This window comes from Melospiza melodia, chromosome 11 (genome assembly GCF_035770615.1).
Source record: "Melospiza melodia melodia isolate bMelMel2 chromosome 11, bMelMel2.pri, whole genome shotgun sequence".
Lineage (NCBI taxonomy): Eukaryota > Metazoa > Chordata > Aves > Passeriformes > Passerellidae > Melospiza > Melospiza melodia.
The window spans coordinates 31,714,970-31,733,304 of record NC_086204.1 but is presented as its reverse complement, the minus strand read 5'-3'; the positions used below and the strand labels follow the sequence as shown (position 1 = coordinate 31,733,304).

At 40.4% G+C, this 18,335-nt stretch overlaps 1 protein-coding gene and 1 non-coding gene across 2 annotated transcripts; both read right to left on the bottom strand.

The window, feature by feature from the left end:
• Positions 1–693: 693 nt before the first annotated feature.
• Positions 694–16,456, bottom strand: RABGGTB (Rab geranylgeranyltransferase subunit beta). Its single transcript, XM_063166367.1, has 9 exons — positions 16,382–16,456; positions 15,797–15,904; positions 14,629–14,826; positions 12,289–12,394; positions 10,825–10,877; positions 10,587–10,697; positions 7,028–7,153; positions 6,090–6,239; positions 694–4,159 (listed from the first exon to the last, which is right to left on the bottom strand). Exons 1-9 carry the CDS (start codon positions 16,382–16,384, stop codon positions 4,019–4,021), a joined length of 996 nt encoding a protein of 331 aa, XP_063022437.1. The 5' UTR covers positions 16,385–16,456; the 3' UTR covers positions 694–4,018.
• Positions 15,555–15,637, bottom strand: LOC134423384 (small nucleolar RNA SNORD45). Its single transcript, XR_010029095.1, has one exon. It is a non-coding gene; the product is annotated as a small nucleolar RNA SNORD45 (small nucleolar RNA).
• Positions 16,457–18,335: the final 1,879 nt, after the last annotated feature.

Below are 18,335 nucleotides of genomic sequence, written 5' to 3'. Positions count from 1 at the left end.
CCCCTTCTCCGGCCTTCTCTCGTGCCCAGGTCCCGGCGAAAAGACTCCCGCAGAGCCCCTACCGGAGAGCCCCATCGGCACTCGGGGCAGGAGGCGGAGAGGAGTGTAGCCCGGGAGGGGTTCCGTGTCGTCTTTGCGACAGCAGGGCGGACTAGGGAGCGGCGGCGATTTGGTGAGGAGAGGGCTCGGGAGCGGGGAGGGCGTGCAGCGCCCGCTGCGGGCTCTGGGTGCCTCTTCTACCGCAGTGCTTCCGCTTCTGCGGGGACTTGGCCTGCCCCGACTGGCCGAGATCAGCACCCTGGCCAAAGTTAAGTGCCCGCGTCCCCCTGCCCGCCCTCCGCCTGCTGCGGGCCCGCTGCTCACCCTCGTCGTCGGATGTTATAGATGATAAAACAATATTGGCTTTCACATTCATAGATTAGCTTTTTGCATTACAAGTATTTTGATATGGTAAAACTTATACTTACTTTGAACTGCTTTGTATAGTGTAATATGCCAGTTTATGTATGCACTGTATATTTCATATGAATAGTAGCGTGATAAATATATGGTAGGCTTTAGCAAAATGTTAAAATAGAAACTAAAATACTTCTATGTAACTAACTCAGAAAATGGTGTAAAGCAATTATTCTGCTTCTTATAACTGCAGACTGCCCCTACCAAGTGATAAGATAATAGTGACACAAAAAGAGCTTAAGCATCCAGGAAGGATTTATCGACTCTTACCAGTGTTATCAGGGAGTGTGAAGCAACAGGATAAAACTACAGGAAGAAATAAAATATGTAGACCTAATTTACAGAACGTTCTGCAGACAAGTCAGAGGTTAAAACCAAACAAGAGAGTTCCTGGAACATCAAAAAGTTAAAGGAATGTTTGAATAATGTGTAAGTTAATGAATATGCCTGTAACCTCAGCAATGTAACAGTATATAGTGAACATGTTTTTAAGCTACCTCTGTGCTCTTTGGCTGTGTGCTAAAAGCATCCCAGTGCTGGATTATTTTGTCCTTTTATCCTTTATTAAAATTTTAAAAATTATAAAGAGTGAACTCTGTTTATCACATCAGTGAAGCTTAAGCTGATCTGCATCCAGGTGTTTTGGGACCTGCTGGGGCAGGCCATCGAGGTAAGCGTGGGGCTACCGCAGTGGAGGCCAAGTATTTCAACACAATAGCATAATCAGCAACGTTAATTAATTTTGTATTCTTCATGCAAGCCTCAGCCTAAAGAACGCTACCAGCCTCTACTAGGATTAATAATACGCATAGTAAGTGTTACTAGTATTAATATTTAGGTAAGAACTGTTAGTGTTAACACTGGCAGTCAGTGTGTTAGCTGGTGTTTACTGTGAAGCTCTGCTCTCCCACAGTATGACAAGATCCTGAAGCTGTCCTCAGGTGCACAGTTAAGTGAGCACTGCTGTCCTTACCACGGTCCCCCAATGGAGCCACGCTCCAGAGACGGGCAGCAGTGACTCTGCAGACGCCTTCCCAAGGTGACAGAGCTCGCCCTCCTTCCCATCTGCAGTCAGGGGATGTGAAGGCAACCATTGCTGTCCTCGGCTTCATCATCTCCAGTGCAGCCAAGCACAGTATAGACAATGAGTCTCTGTCAAGTGAGCTGCAGCAGCTGGGACTGCCCAAAGGCAGGGGAAGCCCTCAGGGTGGCACCATCAGCCAGACCTGCTGGGATGTTGCTTACAGTTCCCAGCCCTGCCTTCTTCACACCCAGATGGAGGGCAGGCTGCCTGCTGTGCTGTCCTCCATCACCTCCCTTCTGTACCATCAGTCCCTGGGGGCTCCTCAGGTGCTTTGGTGAGGTTTGGCAGCTGCAGGTCTGGTGTGAGCAGAGGGATTCTTCTCTTGTCTCCCCTCATGAGCAAAGCATGCCAGCCAGCTGTGCTGTTTTACATGTGACTGACCCACAAAATTGCAGGAGACTGAGGACTCGTAACAGGTGCAGGACAGGTTCAAAAGCAACTTGGGACAAAACCTCTGTCTTTGTCAGTCCAAAGGGACAGCAGAGCTCACATCTGCTCACAATAATCCTCTGGGGAGTGGAGCAATGTCTGTATGGAAAGATGACTGGGGGTAAAATCAGTGGAAACCGAGAAGTTACATTTGTATCCTAACAGGAGCTATAATGGGACAGAAATTTTAGGGTAAAATACAGGTGCTGTTCCCAGGATGGAGCTGGGTTGGCATGCTCCACGATGATTCCCCATGCAACCATAAGGACCTGCTAAGGGTGGTGGAGTGGAGTGGGGCACCACAACCAGGCTCTGCCAAAATCTTTGCAGGGGCAGCAACTCCATGGTACTTTGAAGCTTATTAATTGCATAACAAGGGCTATTTGGCATATGTAGGAACACTTTCCAACCTAGCGTCTGAAGACCAATTTAGAGGAGGCGCCTCTAAGTCAAAAGCCAGCCAGACCTTATGTTCTTAGCACCATTCATTTAGAAGAAATCCTGTGATATTTGCAAATTTAAGAGGTGACACCCCCATTCAGACCATGGCTCCTGGGTGCCAACAATAGCTCTTCTCAACAGCAAGGAAATCTGCATGCCCTAGTGTCTCAAGGTCACTTCACCTGAGAGTCCAGAGACCCTAATCCAGCCAGAGTCCTAGCTCCCAGAAAACTTCTGCTATAAGAAATCCTTCAAAGTGTGCAATTCTAGGAGTGGAAATCCTACAGGAAACACGAGGCTTCAGGCTCCAAATGGGATCTCTTTTCCACGCAGTGGAAAACTCAGCAAGCCCTTCTGGCAAGACCAGTTCACAGGAGGCCCACAATTCTCAAGGGCCAGGCTTGAGAGATCCGACTCCATGGAAGCTTTAATCTGAGAAAAATCCTGTGATGTTGGTACTTTTAAAAGGCAGAATGGCACATTTAGACCCTGGCTGATGCTTTGGAGAGCAATTCCTTTACACAGTAAATAATGATTTCATTCCAATGTCTGTAGGTCACTTTGGAAACAGCCCCTGAAATCCAAGACCAAGAAGAGCCATACTTCATGGCAGCTGCCATCTGGGAGGAATCCTATGCATTTCTATGAAGACAAAGAGGATTTCACCTTTCAGAGAAGAAGTATTTTCCACAGCTAATTTTATTTCCAACTACACCAAAAATAAGTGTTGACAATTAGTGTCTTAAAAGCTACAAAAGCTAGGATTTCAACCCAGCAAGAGATTTAGCATTAACTCTATGTTCGATTACAAGTCACCATCCAACAGGACCTTCTCTAGAATGTTGAATGTTAGCAAGTTTCACTCTACATACTCAAGGTGTGCTGTATCTCAAGTATCAGTGGAATTTTGTCTAAGGGACTCATCAATAAATGAAAGCATTTGTATATTTAAAAGAACCATAATTATGGTATTACTGGTACCAATTACTGTGAGAAGAAGCAGCTGTTTCTCAGTATAGAAAAGCGATGGCAAATGTGAACAGGAATAATTAAATATGTAAGTGTGGTATTAAGTGCAGGCCTCAGGTAGGATTTTAGTGGTTTGTTGGGTTTTTTTTGTGTTTGTTTTGTTTTGTTTTTTTGGTGTTTTTTTTTTTGTTTGTTTGGTTGGTTGTTTTTTTTTTGTTTTTGTAAAGTGCTTTGCATGATCCACCATCAAAAGAGGCCTGTATGAAGATCAGTACTAGCATGGTTGATATTACAGGAATAGAAAAGTTAAGCATTCACACAGTCAAGCTCTGATTTGAAAATTATATAAAAAAAAAAAAAAAAAGCCAAGGCCCATACATTTAGATACAGAATTGAAATGTTTCTACACATCTTAGAATACAACAAAATAACATGTTACACTCAGATTAAGAGAACCAGCCTGTTCTGAAACAATTTATAAAGTGACAAAGTCCACAGCAAAGCTATTGCTTTACTTACATAATGTAAACACATCAACACATCTGAAAGAAGAATATGCTGACAGTTTCACAGATGAGATTATAAATCAGTAAAACCAAAAAGCAATTGGTCGTACAAAGCTTTTGTCTTTTACAAGGCTTAGCTTACAAGCTCAGGCTGTACATTTATTCTTCGAAGGACGTCTTCTGGCATACAAAAGACAGGATTGACAGCCTTAATTTGTTCTTCTCCTAATAAAGATAGTCCAGCAATACCAAATAAGGTGTGAAATGGATCCACCTGGAAGAAAAATGAAAGCTTGTGTCTGTTTCCAAAAGTCAACTGTTTTTTCACTTGTATGGAATGAAATTTTCATTTGTCAGCAAGAGAACAGAAAATCTCCATGGCTTCTCTGGGGAAGACAATACAACTGAATAAATTTTCATTTGTGCTAACATGTATTAGGCAAGAAATTTCCATAACCAGCATTTACAATACTGTGATTTACTCAGGCATGCTTGTCAATTATCTGCTGCTGAGATGATTTTCAACTCTGAGTTAAAAAGCACTCACATTTATCTATTAGCATGCAATATCACAGGGTGGTAGAAGCAAAGCCAATTAACATTTTAAAAGTAAACTGGATCATCTACAGGTACCGCTTCCATAAATTGCTCATTTGTTCTTCAGAAACATCATAATGCTCTTTATAGGTCTCCAAATACAGAGCCGAGGTGTAAAACCTTGAGAGGGAAGCAGCAACCTATTTTGCTAGAAAACCTCCCAGAACTATAAATAAAAACAACCCCCTCCCAAACCTCTACTCCTAAACCACAGGACCAGCACCCCCTCTCCCCCCTACAAAACAAACAAATGAAAAAACAACCCAAACACAAAATATCCCTAAACAACAAGGTCTGTTAGGACAGAGTGTCTGCAAGAATAAAGCAAAAACCTGGGAGCCAACATTTCTACAGGAGTAGAAATTTCTACACTTCAGCAATTGAAGACAGGTAAAAATAATATTAAATGACTGTTAATGTAACATAGAAAAACTGTCTCAAAGGTGCTCTCCTTAGTTATAGAGAAAAGGCTCTTCAGAGATGCTCTTCCAAGAAGATACACATATTTCATTACTCAAAGATAGAAAAGCATTTAAACTTAAAGTTCTGGAGATTTCTTCAAGAATTCTGAAAACAGAAAAGGTCTTCCTGTAAGCTCCTTAGAAATACAAAACTCTTCCTATTTTAAGAACACAAAAACACTTTCCAAATGACAGACTGGAGTTAACAGATTTCTCCCCCAACTGGGAATAAAGTACCTGCTTGCAAAAAAAAAAAAAAAAAGTTACTTTATTCTTTAATGCATTTGTGGAGAAGGGAGCAGACATGGGCATCTGCAATAAAAACCTTTCAAAAACCTTTCAGCTGCAATAAAAAGCCAATACCTTTCCAGACCGTTAACAAATAAGCCAAGTGTTCAAAAGGAATGAAGTCTCACAATACTTTTTATTTTATCTGTCCAGCACTCTTGAGAGATAAAAACTTTATTTGCCATTTCACTGGGACAGTATCAGTTACTTCCACTTGAAACCAGAGAACAGACTGGCTAAATTTTAACTGCTTTCTCAACAAGCAAAAAATCCATAGCACCAGCCTCTTGACAATGTTATCACAAAAGCTTCTTCCTCTCTCAGCTAGACAAATGTCAGCTACAAGATTTATTCAGTGGCTGGGCTAGCAAAGAATGAAAGTTAGTGTATAGGGATTCTTAATAAAAACTCTTGATTTAATTAGATCACACAAAACCACCAAGAGAGCTGAAGACTATTTAACCTACACCAAACTTTAGCTTGCAGACCATTTCACAAAACAAAATAATAAACCCAAAGAACCCACACATGCACCGGAAAACCCACCATCAAACAGAGCGTTTTTACTTACATTTTCCAAATGGTCTTGTGAGAAATGGTTTGTGTTGAGTGTGTTATGGGGGACCAAACCAGATTTTGCAAGGAATGGAACTGACTTCATTGGGGGATACATGTGCGTTATAAGAATGCGCTCCCCAAGTACGCCTTCAATGGCAATTCTACACTATTCTTCCTTCAGAGGAAACTGCAGCCTCTGCAAAACCCACCTAGACCATGAGCTGAGTTACACTCAAACAAAAGTTGATATTTCCAATTGAAATTTTCATGTGTATTTTATTTAGAAAAAATATCACTTACCATATCTCCTGGTCTGTCAGCAAATCCTCCAGACTCCTCATCCTGGCACGCCAAAATAAAGCAGCGCAGTTTCTCTCTGTCAATCCACTGTATCCTACCAATCATCTTCAAAGAAGCTAGCACCCACCACGAATAACAAACATCAGGTAACTGGCAAGCAGAGAGGCAGATTAAATATTTGCCTGGGTTTTAAACATAATGTTGCAAATTTTACTGGTAATTCTGCACATTATCAGGTGTGCTATCATAATACTCTTGCAGAGACACAACACTTTAGAGTGTCTTTGGAGTAAAAGAATTTCTTGACAGAGTCTCTTTTCAGCGGACTTCTGTTTTCAGGAAAGGAAACTATCTTTTTCAAATTTCTTCAAGAAACAAGACCACAAGAATGTGATTTTTAAAGACTTCACCTTCTGTGAGAGAGGCTGAAAAACCACAGCGTTTCTTTGAAGAGGAAATACAGAGAAGTTCATATCAACTATTTGTATTTTGGGGGCAAGGGGGGGGAAGCAGGGAATCTGTTGGTTGATTATCTATTTGCCAGACATTATTCTAGGTTACACAAATCTCTAGTGTGATGTTGAACACTGTGACACTCAGGATTTACATCCAGTAGAACAGCAATTTTTATACAAATCCTACAGAAAGATTCCCCAACTCAGAAAATATTAAAGACCCAGTTTAACAGGATAATGGTTCAAATGGCCAGCAAGATATCCTTCAACATGCGTACTTTGCTATACTGAGGACTCAAATGAAGCATAGCTAAGGACTGCATAACAGGTGTTAGTAACAAGAGAAAGAATCAGGATGAAGGCCTGACTTCTTTGAAAAGTTTACTAAATGTTTTATGGAAGTCATAACATTTTGCAGTAGTTCAGGTTCAGAAAAAGCAATCTCCATTGAGGTTTGAACAAAGAAAAGAAGCCACGAAATACCTTCTCTGGTCGTCCGTTGAGACCTCCAGAAGGTAACTGACGTTCACAAAGCCACCAACCCAGCAAGTCAACATTTACTTGATGCAACTGGTCTGTTATAGCCAGAAATCCTGTGCAACAATAGATCTAAAATTACAGACATAAATTTTTTTGTGTATTTAATAACTAAATACAGTTTAGCAGACTAAATGCAGGAAGATCTCAAAGCAGCAATACAGTCATATAAACAATGCAAAATAAGCTCACACACATTTCAACTTTTAAAGACCTTTCCTTTAGAAAAATCATGTTATTGTTATAGTTCCTTTTGTAAAAAGGTACCAGTAGCACAATTTGTAATATTTCACTAATATAAGACAGTAATGCAAGGTTTGGAACGTAATCCTAGGAGATTCTGAAAGGGCCATATAATTTTATTTTAAAAACACAGACTCTCAAGCCAGAGTAGTCAAACCAACTTCTGCAGGCTGGATATGGCATTTATAAAAATTTTGCATCCAGTCTATGGTTTGTTCCTGTACCTGCCTTTTACCCTAACGCTTGCAAACAGTAAACAAAAGACCAAATGAACTCCCTAACAGAAACAGGCTAACTCAGATCATTAACTGTCTTTGCAATTACCTATGTGTACAGTCAGGCTTACTTTCAAAGTGCCATGTAATGTACCTGCATTGATTAATCCCCTTTTAATTTTATTAGTCTCCTAAATTAATTAGTTAATAGAATTAATTGATAAAATTAATTGTATTAATTTTAATTTAATCCACTTTTAATAATAAATTTAAAATTAATAGTTTTTTCCTGGGAGATACATTTACGATGCAACAGCATACTTTGGTCACATTTTATGCGGTCACTAAGAAAGCAGTGAAGCACAAAAAGCAAAGAATCATGGAATCATTAAGGCTGGAAAAGGCCTCTAAAATCATCAAGTCCAACCTTTAACTGAATACTGTGACTGTGGTCACAAGGGTTTGCAGGTGAAGAGAGAGGCAAGAATGTTGATTCTATGATCAGAAGGCTTGATTTATTATTTTATGATATATATACTACATTATAACTGTACTAAAAGGAATAAAAGGAAAAGTTCTCAGAAGGCTAGCTAAGCTAAGAATAGAGAAGAAAAGAATGATAACAAAGGAGCTCTCTCCGACTCTGTCCCAGAGAGAGCTCGGTCCTTGATTGGCCATTAATTATACACATCCAACATGGGCCAATCACAGGTGCACCTGTTGCATTCCACAGCAGCAGATAACCCTTGTTTACATTCTTTTTCTGAGGCCTCAGCATCTCAGAAGGGAAAATCTTAAAGAAAAGATTTTTATGAAAAGACGTCTGTGACAGAATACCACCAAATAACACTACACGGTATCAGGAAGTGCCACATCTACTCATTTTTTGAACACTTCCAGAGATGGACACTCCACCACTTTCCTAGGGAGTCTGCTGCAATGCTTAACCACTCCTTCAGTGAAGAAATTCTTTCTAACATGCAGCTTGAATCTCCTGCAGTGCAACTTGAGGTAATTTTCCCTTGTCCTGTAACTAAATGACTGTGAGAAGAGGCCCACCCCCCACCTTGCCACAACCTCCTTTCAGGTAGTTTCTCCTGAACCTTCTTTTCTCAGGCCTAAACACTCCAGTACCCTCAGCTGCTTCTCACAGGCCTTATGTTCCAGACCCTTCTCCAGCTCTATTACTCTTCTCTAGACATGCTCCAGCACCATAATCTCCTTTTGGAAGTGATGGGCTCAAAACTGCCTACAGGATTGAAGGCGCCCCAGCAGTGCCAGCACAAGGGACACCACCTGCCCTGGTGCAGTGACCACACTGTGGTTGGTACAGGTGCCAATGGCCTTCTTGCCCACCTGCGCACACCTGGGCTGATACACAGCTTCTGTCAGCCAGCACCCGAAGTCCTTTCCTGCTGCTCCAAACCTGGAGCATTCCACAGGGTTCTCGTGACACAGGACCCGGCACTTGGCCTTGTTGGACATCACACAGCTGGCCTTGGCCCATGGATCCAGGCTGTCCAGAGCCAGCTGCCCATGAATCAAAACTCCCACACAAACTGGTCCTTCCTGTGACTTACTGAGGATGCACTTGATTCCTTTTTCCAGACCACATGATGAGGATATCAAAAAGGACTGGCCCGAAAACTGAGCCCTGGAGAATCCCATTTGTGACCCTTCGCCAACTGGATTTAACATCACTCCCCAATACTCCCTGGGTCCGGACATGCAGCCAAGACTGCACCCTGTCCAAGCCATGGGCTGCAGCCTCTCCAGGAGAATTCTGTGGGAAAGCATGTCAAAAGCTTTACTCGAGTCTGGGTACACATATCCACTGCCTTTCTCTCATGTACTAGGCAGGTCACCCGCTCATAAAAGGAGATCAGGTTTGGCAACATTCTCTGAAAAATACTGAACCTTCATGGAGGTGAAAGAGAGAGCTTTTTAAGGGGTATGTGAACGATAGTCCTAATCCTCACAGAAAATGCCAGCTGCAAACAGAGTGGGTTCAGCTGTGGAACTGACTTCCTCAAACACTAGAACATGGTCCAGCCATTTAGACTATATGGGCAATGCTATTGTACATTGAAACTATAAGGTATTTACATGTAACAGATTTTACTTTTTTCCCGATTTTAAACTAAGAACGGGCAGGAAACCCAACACTTATCAACAAAATGCCTTAAATATTTTCATGTGATGAGGTGAATCCTAGATATGGCATTACTCACCCTAATTATGCAAAATTAACAGGTAACTGCAACAGCATTAAAAGTTGATTTTTTTTCACATATTCAGGTTAAGTGCACTAAACTTTTCCATTAAAAAAATATAGGAAAGGTAAGTTTAAATTTAAAATTATTTCCATTATGTAAATTTCTTGTTGAAAGAAGTTACTTAGATTGTCTTCCTCGCAAGATCCCTTAATTTTTTCTAATTATACTACTGCATTTTCTTCTCAAGTACATTTTATTGAGCTATTTTCAGAATTCACTGTCACCAGTAACAGTGTGTAACACTAGTGATTCTAGCTGAGAAATATGCCCATTACTAAGTTAGGTATGTCATCTAAAACTGGCGTTCCTCAAAAAATTCAGTAATTCTTTACAGGATTCACATCTGATTTTTATTTGGGTTCATTGGCTGATAAATCTCAAACAGACTATACAATTAATGTTTATGTCTCATTATGACTTCTGTCAGAAAGAAGTGATAAATCTTGTTCACCGTCTCCATTGATACCCATTTCAAATTCTCTAAAAATCCTCATGCTAGCAATTTCAAAATCACTATGTGAAGACTCAAATACAGTCCTAAAAGCTGTTCTATTACTGTCTTTTTTCCTACCTAAACTCTCAAGTCTCGACTCACCTTCCCAGATTAGGTTACTTATCTGTTCATTTATTTTAACTAAGACACTAGAATCAGGCATTTGGGAAACAAGAGGTACATCCATTGTCATCACGGATACATGTTGTAAAGAAACATTTATAGCCAGTATGTGATGCTTGCTAATTTAAAGTACTTCCATATAAAGAGAAACTCACCTGTCCTGCATGTGATTCGGAACCTGGTCTACAACCAAATCCTCCATCGAAGTTCATACAGGACAAAACGAATTCAACTGCTTTTCCCACATCAATAGCATCCAGCTTTCCCTGAAAGTCAGAAAATAATTAATGCACTTGATCTCCTGTCAAGCTGATTTTCTGCAGAAACTTCAGCAGTACCAAAGAGCAGTACCAATTGATTCTCTACTTATGCAAGTGATGGTTTAGGACTTACCAGAAGTGCAAGAGTGGCTGCAGCACAGAAAGAGAACCTTGTATCTATTTCTCCTATAATGTAGGGGATAAGGAATGAAATCAATTATTTTTTCAACCTACATTTAAATCACTACTGAAAGTACAGAACAAAATGCTAAAATCCTAGGTTCTACATCAAAAAACAAAAATCAGCTAAAAAAAATCCCCCCATACAATTTAATTTTCCAGCTTACCAATTATTTCCCCAGTAATTTAGAAAATATACATTACATTTAAGTGATCTGTATGTTTTACTGTGCATAAAAGTCAACTCATTTAGAGCTGGACAGCTATATATCCAAATCAATTCAGCTAGTGGTAATTTACAAACAGCTGTTTAATTTTAGAGCTTTTCTGTAGTGCTCTACAGACAGTTGCAGAGCAATGGAAATAATGCAAAAATAATCAGACAGCTCTTGCTTTGCCTTAAATCCAGCCGGAAGTGGAAGCCATTTCTTGTTTTAGGGGAAATCCAATAAATGTTACAAGGCTTCTCTTGCATATTTGTACCTGGAAGAAAAACCTAAGCTCCTACACCTGTAACAGAATGATTGCTTGTCACGTCCAATATAACTCTTTTAGCACAAACTCTAGGCAATTAATACTTGAAGTCACAATTTAAAATTTAACTGAGCTGCAAATTTTCTGTTTCTTGGTCAAACTTTTGCAAGACTTCTGTTCTTAAGAAATTCACAAGCTGAAACACAAAAACCAAATATCTGCTGCTCCATCCTACATCAGGGATCACACTCCCTCAGCTGCGCCTCTCGGAATACTTCAATAAAAAGAGTGCAGCAAACCATGAACCAATTTAGCGCACAGCATACTGTCTACCTTTACAGTAGCATACATATACTGCTAAGATCTCGGTTGCTGAATTTTACCTGAACAAGAATGATACGCAATAGATTTTCTTAAAATTTAGGTCATCCGTGGTGATAAATACCTTGAGAGTGACTAAATATTTATGCCACAGCTTAAAAATGCTGTATTTGTTCATAAAGAATTTATATGCAGAAACAAAATCAGTATTAAGGGAAGTTAATGAGTACAAACCCAGTTTTTCTCACTCGCACAAAGTGAAAAATCCTTTCATATTTGACATGGATATAAGTCATTACTAACTACCATCAAATAGCAAGTATAAAACTTTCCTTTATGAAAGAGCGTATCTAGTATTTCAAAGTACTGTTAAGTTAAAAATGCCCGAAAGTTTTCTTCATCAAAACATTTTATTCGTAATACAAGAATGGAACTGAAGTTGAGAATATTTAGACAAGAATGAAACATAATTCTGTCCTTCACTAACTCTTCTTTTTCATGACTCAGAAAATAAAAGTGTTCCCATATAATACATATGCAAAAAAGACCATCCAAGAAAACTTTACTTTATAGACTTACACAAGTCAACCTAGACACTACATTTAGAAGATCTAAAAATTACCCCATTCATCTCCAGCAAACGATCCATCTTCTTTCTGCAAGCTCTGTATATATTCAACAATTTTATTTACATCAACTACATGGAGACTATCATATAAAATAAGAATCTGGGAGGGGAAAGAAAGGACACAGTAATAATCAAAGAGGAGCAAAAACTTTAAAAATTTATTTCTTAACAAAAAAAAAAATCATGGATTTATAAAAGACATGATTTAATTAACTCTGAATACTATTTGGTAAGATTTATTAAACATTTTTCCCACTTTGGTAGTTAATCTCTGCACTGCAGATTATCTTTGTCTAAAACCTTTAGGGCATTCTCAAAGGGAGACAGAAACAATTCAAACTGAACTCTATCACGCTTTGTTACTTTACAGTGTTGAGGTCTCCTTTCAAAAGCACAACCAGGTTTATTTATTTTATGTCAGCAATATGTAGAACAGATATTTGATTATGGTCAATATTGTAATGGGACAATGACACCTAGGATGCACCAATTTGTAGTTTTGCACTGCGACTACTTGGATATGTGTATGTTAAGTTACTAACTCCACTTACAGGGCAAACTTATCAACAACAACTTGTTTCACATTATTAGATTTTTATTTAGATTAAAATTTTAAATTTAATTAATAGAACCAAAATGCAATAATTAAAGTATGAACAATATGATTATCCACCAACTGTAGAGTGAATATATTCTGGAAGAAAAATGAAGGTTATAGTAGGGAATACAATTTTCCAAACCAATTTCCCATTTCCACCGCTGATTTAAACCAGCAAATCTGTATGACACAATATCATGTGAAAACAACAGTACTGTTCCTGAGCCCATCTGACTTTATGTTTTTACCCATACCTTGCAAATCAGTAAAGACAGTAAATAAGAATTTATTATACAGCACAAAATAGAAAAAAACCCAGCTGAAATGAAGCAATATTATAGTACCAATCTGAAAAACACTAGACACTATGACTTTAAATCTAGTTAGCTGGAATCTTTCAATTGTTAGATAAAATTGAAGTCAAATAAAATATAAGTCTTACGGAAAATTCCAAAAACAAGAACCTACAATTCCAACAGAAAATATGTAATCACAACATGCACCTTAAATGCAAACCTGAACAAATTACTATTGAGAGAGATCACAAGAACATATGATGTGACCCTTTAAACATCCTGGATACGTAGACAGCACTAAATGCTGTTTGTTCACTAAGACCATGCATACTCATTAAGATACGCTGGTTAGGTTTGCCACAAAAACTTTACATCAGCATTTGTCAACACTTTTTCAGTTTGGAGAGCTACAGCTCAATTTAGTTAACATGAAAATATCTCCTAGTAAAATCAAGTACATATTTAAGAACTAACATATCTAATAGGTAAGGTAACAACCTCAAATTGTATCCCCCTTATACTGAATTGGAATTTGTGAAAGGAGCTGGATTGGACAGTTTGGAAAAGTTCAAACATCACAGCCTGGAAAAACTTTAGTGGCCTGGTTCTCACAGTGTTATTCAGAGTAATTCTAGTGCTAAAGTGGTAATAATGATCAACCTTAGAGCATCCTGTCCTACCTAAGGGGTTCAAACCCAATATCTTAAATCCATCATAGTTTCTGCCTAGAAAAGAATGCCATTTTGTTTTTTTTTTTTGTAATGCCATTAAAATACTTCATCCATAAGACTGAATGAGACGCACCCTGCAAGCAATCTAGCTAATTGTTCAGAAGTGTTTGAGCCTTTTCAGTACTTTTTCACAAAATTATTTGCATCAGCAGAGCAAACAAAAAAAACCAAAACAAAATAAAGGAATGAGTAATAGTGAAAAACAAGTCTTTAATGGAGATAGCTGCAGTGAAAAAATAAGATTGAGTTACTTCTTATGAGGGGGAGCATATGCACCAAATAAATTAAATGTTCAGCACACTAGTACAATTTTTAAATTACACACCCCCAAAAAACTCATATAAAAATAAAAAATTTTGCTCTTGTTTTGGTCATACTTATCTGTCACCTCAACGAACACTAAGAATAATTTATAAAATCAAAAATTATCTATAAAATGCTCCAGTAAAACCTGTAGCTAAGGAGTATTCCAAGACAACTTACTAAACTGGCAACAATGCAGTAACCATTAATTGACCGTTAAAAAATTCCCAAATATGTCAATTTTTAGAAAGTAATACATCGAAATCCTAAAGTTTTGTCCAGTAGATTCTTTTTTTATTAAGATACCGAAATAATTTTTGTCATGGGCCTCCAACAGTAACTGGTTCATAAATCTGCATTCATCAAAATCTTAATCTTTTTTGTAAAATTACCCTCCTACATTTACCTGGACAGCACTGAGGGTATACAGAAGATGAGGATCATGACCTATGCTGGCACTTATTCCACCACACTCATGTTGACATGATTTGATGAATGAGAGAATTTCTTCCTTGTTCATTCGGTGCAGCTGCCCCATGAGATCCATTGCTGTCAGTCCCCAGTACACACCACTCATCCTCAAATACTCCGACATACAGTATTCCTAAACAGTGCATTATTTTAGTTCTTGATCAGATAAGCACACCACCAATGCAGGGTAATGAAAATACGTTAGTTAACTTTCACAAATAGCTTCTAGTTAGTCAACCATTTTCCAACCATTTATCAACTACACCTCAGCCACTCACAGATATTCTGTACATCATGCACATGCGTATATACACATACATACGGAAAAATGCGCTTGTAGATACCAACACGTACTACACTCCCTCCCTCCCTCCCTGTATTTTTCTAGTTCAAACTGTCAAGCTTAATGTCAAATTAGCTACAAATAGTTGTGCACCAGTTCACTTCACATCACTTATTATCTTGACATTCAAAGAAGCCCTCAAATTGCCACCCCAACTAGTCTCAAAAAATAACAAGTCTATTTCCAAGTGCCAAAACTCTCACAATTTAAAGTCCCACTAGGGAGAGAAATTTCACATTGAATTCTCTTACACTGATTACATCACCCGCACTACATAAACTTTTTCACATGCACTACAATTGAAAGCAACAGTGCTTGGCATGCTCTTGTGAACAGTTAAGGTAACCGCAACTTTTCTTCACGTACGCAGTTATTGACAATTTGCTGGAAGTGGAGTCCCATTGTTGTGGACTACACCCAACCACTTACGACTGCAAGCTGTCCCATCAAAAGAGTAACATGCAAATACAACTCTACTTGTGCATTCTAGTGAATGAAGAAGCTAGTAGCTTGTTTCTCAGGTCTCAGAGCAATTATACAGCTAAAATGATAATCTTCAAATTTATAGTCAGATAATACATGCCAAAACTCATCACAGACCTAGAGACATTAGCAAGAGCACCTTTATTTCACACTTTGGATTGCAGGGTAAAAAACAATTAGCTTTTTAACATGCATCTAACCCTTAGCTCTGAGCCAATAAATAAAGGTTATTACTGTTAACAAAACCACAGCTGTACTGTAACAAACTGATACCTACATAATCATCTTTCTTTGTTCCATATGAAGCTATATAGTCCGCATGTTTTTCTGAAAGTAATGTGCTTGGAGCATCGGGTTTTATTATAACATCCTTTTGAGGTGTCCCCTGTAAAAAGCACCAATAAGTCAATTGAAATGTCAGGTAAAAACGTTTTAGCAACTTGGTATAAAACAGCCAACACCGGTGACTGCGACTCTGGGAAAAAACATCTCTCTAGCTATTTTGAGCCTAGGTCAGGTTGCGTATCTCACGCCATCACCGTTCGGCCTGGCCAAACCCTTCCCCAGGAAAGGCTACGAACCGAGCCTTGCAAGAAAGCTAGGAAATAACACCAACTCGCCAAGAGTACCCTGAAGCGCCGGACGCAGGAGCCCTTCCCCGGGCCCAGCCGTGCCGCCCCGCGCCCCCACTGTCCCGGCCCAGCCCGAGCGCTCCCGCGGCTGCTGGAAAGGCGAGCGCCACTCCCATCCCCCCGAGCGGAGCAGCGCGACTCGCGTCTCTCCAAGGCCGATGCAGCCGCGCGCCAGCAAACAAAGCGTTCCCGCAGGCGAGAGGAGCCGCAACGCCGACCCCGCTACCCACCATGGTCTCCGCACGCACAGGAAGAGGGGAAGCGGCAAAGCGGAAGGCGGCGGCCGGCGGGGCCTCGCTGTGCCCGCCCGCCGGCGGCTGCGCGGAAGCGAGCGGCGCTGCGCACCCGGGGCCGCGGGGCCGCGCTGTGCCCGCCCGGCCTCGCTCGGGCCCCGCCCGCCAGCGGCCGCGCAGAACGGAGCGGCGCTGCGCACCCGGGACCGCGGGGCCGCGCTGTGCCCGCCCGCCGGCGGCCGCGCGGAAGCGAGCGGCGCTGCGCACCTGGGACCGCGGGGCCGCGGGGCCGCGCTGTGCCCTGAGGACGGCCCGCGGCGGCTGTGGCCTCCTGGCTTGCCGCAGGTAAAGTCTATTCCGGAACCAGCAGTTAAAACTACACTAACTCCAGCTGTGCACTTTCTTGCATCACATCAAATAAAACAGCGTTTAGAAATAACTTCGGTTTCCTTCCTCAGCTCTATGAAAAAGCAAATCCAAGAATTTAGTCGCAGGTAAAATGGGTAAAGGTAACTGTGCTTTTGCTCAAAACCGTGTTTCTTGCTTCCTAATTAAAACTGCCTTGGGTGATTCTGTTTATGATTACCAACTTTTGATTCCCCCTGAACTATACCAGGCAGAAACATCAAAGAAGTTGTAGTACGTATAATGTTGCATAGGACAGTCAAAAATAAGGTCTTACATATGTCAAATACTTACCAAAGATGTTGCATTATGACTCTTCCTGGAGGAAAGTCAGTAATTTATAGAGACTAAATGCTTTCTTTACAGAACTGATTTTCCAGCTAGCTTACTCAATAAATAAGGATTGCAGAGCTTATACCTGATGATAGTATTAGTACCATCCAGTAAATTCAGATGAGATATGAAAGATACCAGACACAGGCAAGGACATTTTGGAGTGAAATTGGAAATTACTTAATAGATTAATTGAGGTTTGAAGATTCCTCTTGAAATCATGGAGCACAACCCACCTACACCAAGTAGGCTTAGCTAGAGCAGGTTATTCGAGACCACTACCTGTTGAGTTTTGAGTGTCAAATGGAGACTCCACCACCTCTGCCAGCATATGACAGCCCTCACAGTAAAAAAATAAGTTGTGTTCCAGTGGAATGTCGTGTATTTTAATTTGTCCCTGCTGCTTCTTGTCTTGTTAATGGGTACTATGGGGCTGGCTCCCTCCTCTTCATTACATCCTATCAAGAATTAATGCACATAGATAAAATTACCCGAGCTTTCTCTTGTCCAGGCTAAAAAGTTAGCCTCTTCTCACATGACAGATGCTTCAGGTCCTTAATAGTTTTCTAGCCATGTGCTAGACTCCCTTGTTTAAGTCCCCATCTTTCTTATACAGGGGAGCCTAGAACTGGATGCAGTGTAGCCTCACGTATCCAGTAATTTGTCCAAAAACTCCAGGGAATGTCTGTTCTGCCAGCATTGCCAAGAAAGGTCTATCCAAGGTTTAAAAAATAAATCTCCAAATTCCTTCTTCTTGGCTGTTCTTGCTGCAAGCATAGTTAAGTATATGCATTGATGGAAAGGAATAATAGGTTTATATATACAAGACATGAAGCTATTAGACAGCATCCTAAGGAGGGCAGTGGAGATGGTGAGGGGCCTTGTGGGGAAGCTGTATGAGGAGCAGCAGAGGTCATTTGGTCTGTTCAACCTGAAGAAGAGTTGGAGGGGAGCCCAGTCACAGTCTACAACTTCCTTGTGAGGGGAAGAGGGACAGACACTGATCTCATCTCTCTGGTGCTCAGTAACAGAACCTGAAGGAATGGTTGGAGCTGAGTCAGGAGGTTTAGGTTTGGCATTACGGGAAGGTTTTTCCCCCAGAGAATGGTCAGGCTCACCAGGGCAGTGGTCACAGCTCCAAGGCTGTGAGAACTCAAGCAGCATTTGGACCATGCTCTTGGGCACAGAGTGGGATTTTTGTGCAGGTCCAGGA